The sequence below is a fragment of the Rhincodon typus genome, unplaced genomic scaffold, assembly GCF_021869965.1.
Source record: "Rhincodon typus isolate 14 unplaced genomic scaffold, sRhiTyp1.1 hic_rhity00016528, whole genome shotgun sequence".
Lineage (NCBI taxonomy): Eukaryota > Metazoa > Chordata > Chondrichthyes > Orectolobiformes > Rhincodontidae > Rhincodon > Rhincodon typus.
The window spans coordinates 921-3,528 of NW_025982166.1; the positions used below are offsets into that span (position 1 = coordinate 921).

The 2,608-nt window shown below is 53.6% G+C and overlaps 1 protein-coding gene across 1 annotated transcript in view; it reads left to right on the forward strand.

Annotated features, from left to right (window-relative positions):
• Nucleotides 1-296: 296 nt before the first annotated feature.
• The window catches only part of LOC109925423 (IQ motif and SEC7 domain-containing protein 1-like), a gene marked incomplete at its 3' end in the record, with an annotated part of 3,647 nt that continues 1,335 nt past the window's right edge, over nt 297-2,608 (forward strand). The window contains exon 1 of the mRNA XM_048594892.1: nt 297-546. Coding sequence (XP_048450849.1) covers nt 374-546 — 173 coding nt within the window. The remainder of the gene's footprint in view (nt 547-2,608) is intronic.

Here is a 2,608-nt window from a genome sequence, read left to right on the forward strand (position 1 = left end):
TGTCTCTGTCTGTGCCTCTGTCTGTGCCTCTGTCTGTGTCTGTGTCTCGGTCTCTGTGTCTCTGTTTGTGTCTCTGTCTCTGTCTCTCTCTCTCTGTCTCTGTCTGTGTCTCTCTCTCTGTCTCTGTCTGTGTCTCTGTCTGTGCCTGTGTCTCTGTCTGTGTCTCTCTCTGTCTGTGTCTGTGTCTCTGTCTGTGTCTGTGTCTGTGTCTCTGTCTGTGTCTCTCTCTGTCTGTGTCTGTGTCTGTGTCTCTGTCTGTGTCTCTCTCTGTCTCTGTCTGTGTCTGTCTCTCTGTCTGTGTCTCTCTCTGTCTCTGTCTGTGTCTCTCTCTGTCTGTGTCTGTGTCTGTGTCTGTGTCTGTGTCTGTGTCCTGATGGTGTGCAGGAAGCCAGAAAAGGGGATCCAGTATTTGATCGAGCGCGGTTTTGTAGCAGACACACCAATTGGCGTCGCACGCTTCATCCTGGAACGGAAGGGATTGAGCCGGCAGATGATCGGGGAATTCCTGGGGAACCGGCAGAAGCAATTCAACCGGGACGTGCTGGAGTGAGTGATTTCTCCCAACTCTCTCTGTCCCTCCATCTCTCCCCGTCACCCCTCCCTAGCCCCGATGGGCTGAATGAACAGGAGCGGAGGGAGGCCATTCAGCCCCACTTATCCATCCCCAACAAGCCCGCTGCATCATGCAGCACAGTCACGGACTGATCTGATTTTAACCTCAGCTCTACATTCCTGCAGGCACCCCGATAACCTTTCATCCCCTCGGTTATCGAGAATCTGTCCCCCTCTGCCTTAAACATATTTGAAGATTCAGCATCCACTGCCCTTTGAGAAAGGGAATTCCAAAACCTCTTGACCCTCTGCAGTTTCTCCACCGCTGTTTTAAATAGGTAACCCCATATTTTTAAGCAGTGACCCCTAGTCCTAGATTCTCCCACAAGTCATAGCATTGTACAGCACAGAAACAGACCCTTCGGTCCAACCCATCCGTGCCGACCCAGGTATCTTAAATTAATCCAGTCCCATTTGCCAGCATTTGGCCCATATCCCTCTAAACCCTTTCCCATCCATGTACCCATCCAGGTGCCTTTTAACTGTTGTAATTGTACCAGCCTCCACCACTTCCTCTGGCAGCTCGTTCCATACACACACCACCCTCTCTGCGTGAAAAAAGTTGCCCCTCAGGTCCCTAGGAAGAGGAAACATCCTTTCAACGTCCCTCCCTGGCCGAGTCCCCTCAGGATCTTAGATGTTTGAATTCAGCGGCTCTGCCTCTTCTAAAGTTCAGTGGATGCAAGCCTGGCCTGTCTAGCCTTTCCTCATAAGGTAATCCACTCACTTCAGGGATTAGTCTGGGGAAACCTTCTCTACTGTGCTTCTGATGCATTCCAGAAGTACCGTGACCAATACTGTACACAGTCCTCCAGAAGTGGTCTCACCGATGTCTTGTATAACTGAAGCATAACCTCCCTCCCCTCACATTAAACCCTAGCCATCCAACTATCTTTCCTGATTACTTGCTGTGCCTGCACACTAACCTTCTGTGACACATGCACCAGGACACCCAGATCCCTCTGCGTCTCTGAGCTCTGTCACCTCTCCCCATTTAGCTAACATGCCTCTTTTTCATTCTTCCTGCCAAAATGGACAGTTTCATACCTTGACCCTCCGTCCCTCAGCGTCTGTAACATCTCCTGACCTCTCCGTCTTGAATTCACTGGAAGGGTGAGTGTCGCCCAGGATCGAGATCCCCAAAACATCCCTGCCCCACCGCCCCCAATCTCAGTCTGAAATAGTCGCCCCCCCCCCCCCCCCCCCACCCCATCCTCCGTTCAGCAACGAGGCTGTGAACCCCCACCAGACCCCCGCAGCGTACTCTAGACTCTCCCTCCCGCAGGAGTGGAAGGGAACAGTCTCTCAGCATCAACCTAGTCAAAACCCCTTTCAAATTTTAAACGCTTCAATTAAGTCATGAACTCGCTGTCCTGAACTCCAGGGAGTACCAGCCTGTTCTACTCGATCTCCTCTCGCAGACCCACCCTCTCATTCCCGGGAATCGATCGAGTGAATCTACAATGCATTCCCTCCTCGACACCCATGACCTCCCGTATCGTTTAGGGGAGCACAACTGTACACTGTACTCCACGTGTGGTCTCAGTAATAGTCTCTCGAATTGCTACAGGACAGCCCTACCTTCTTTGTTATTCATGCATGGGATGTGGGCATCGCTGGCTGGGACCACCATTTCTTACCCGTCCCTAGTTGCCCCTTGGGAAGGTAGTTGTGAGCTGCTTCCTTGACCCGCTGCAGTCCCCGTGTGGGGACACCCCGCACAGTGCTCCATGACATTTGCCTATGTGTGTGTGCTGGCCCAGTGGAAAACTCGCTGGGGTGGGGGCAGGGGGTTGCTGCTCCCCCCCCCTGCAACTGCTGCCTGACCCGTCTTCAGCGGGGGGGGGAGGGAGGTGGGGGGTTGGTGGGAGTAGAGGGTGGCGGGTTGGGAAGGTGCCTGGGCGAGTCGCAGCAGTGCGTTGTGTAGAGGGTGCACACTGCCTCTGCTGTGTGTCAGTGGTGGAGGGAGGGAGTATTGAAGGTGGGGGGGGGGGGG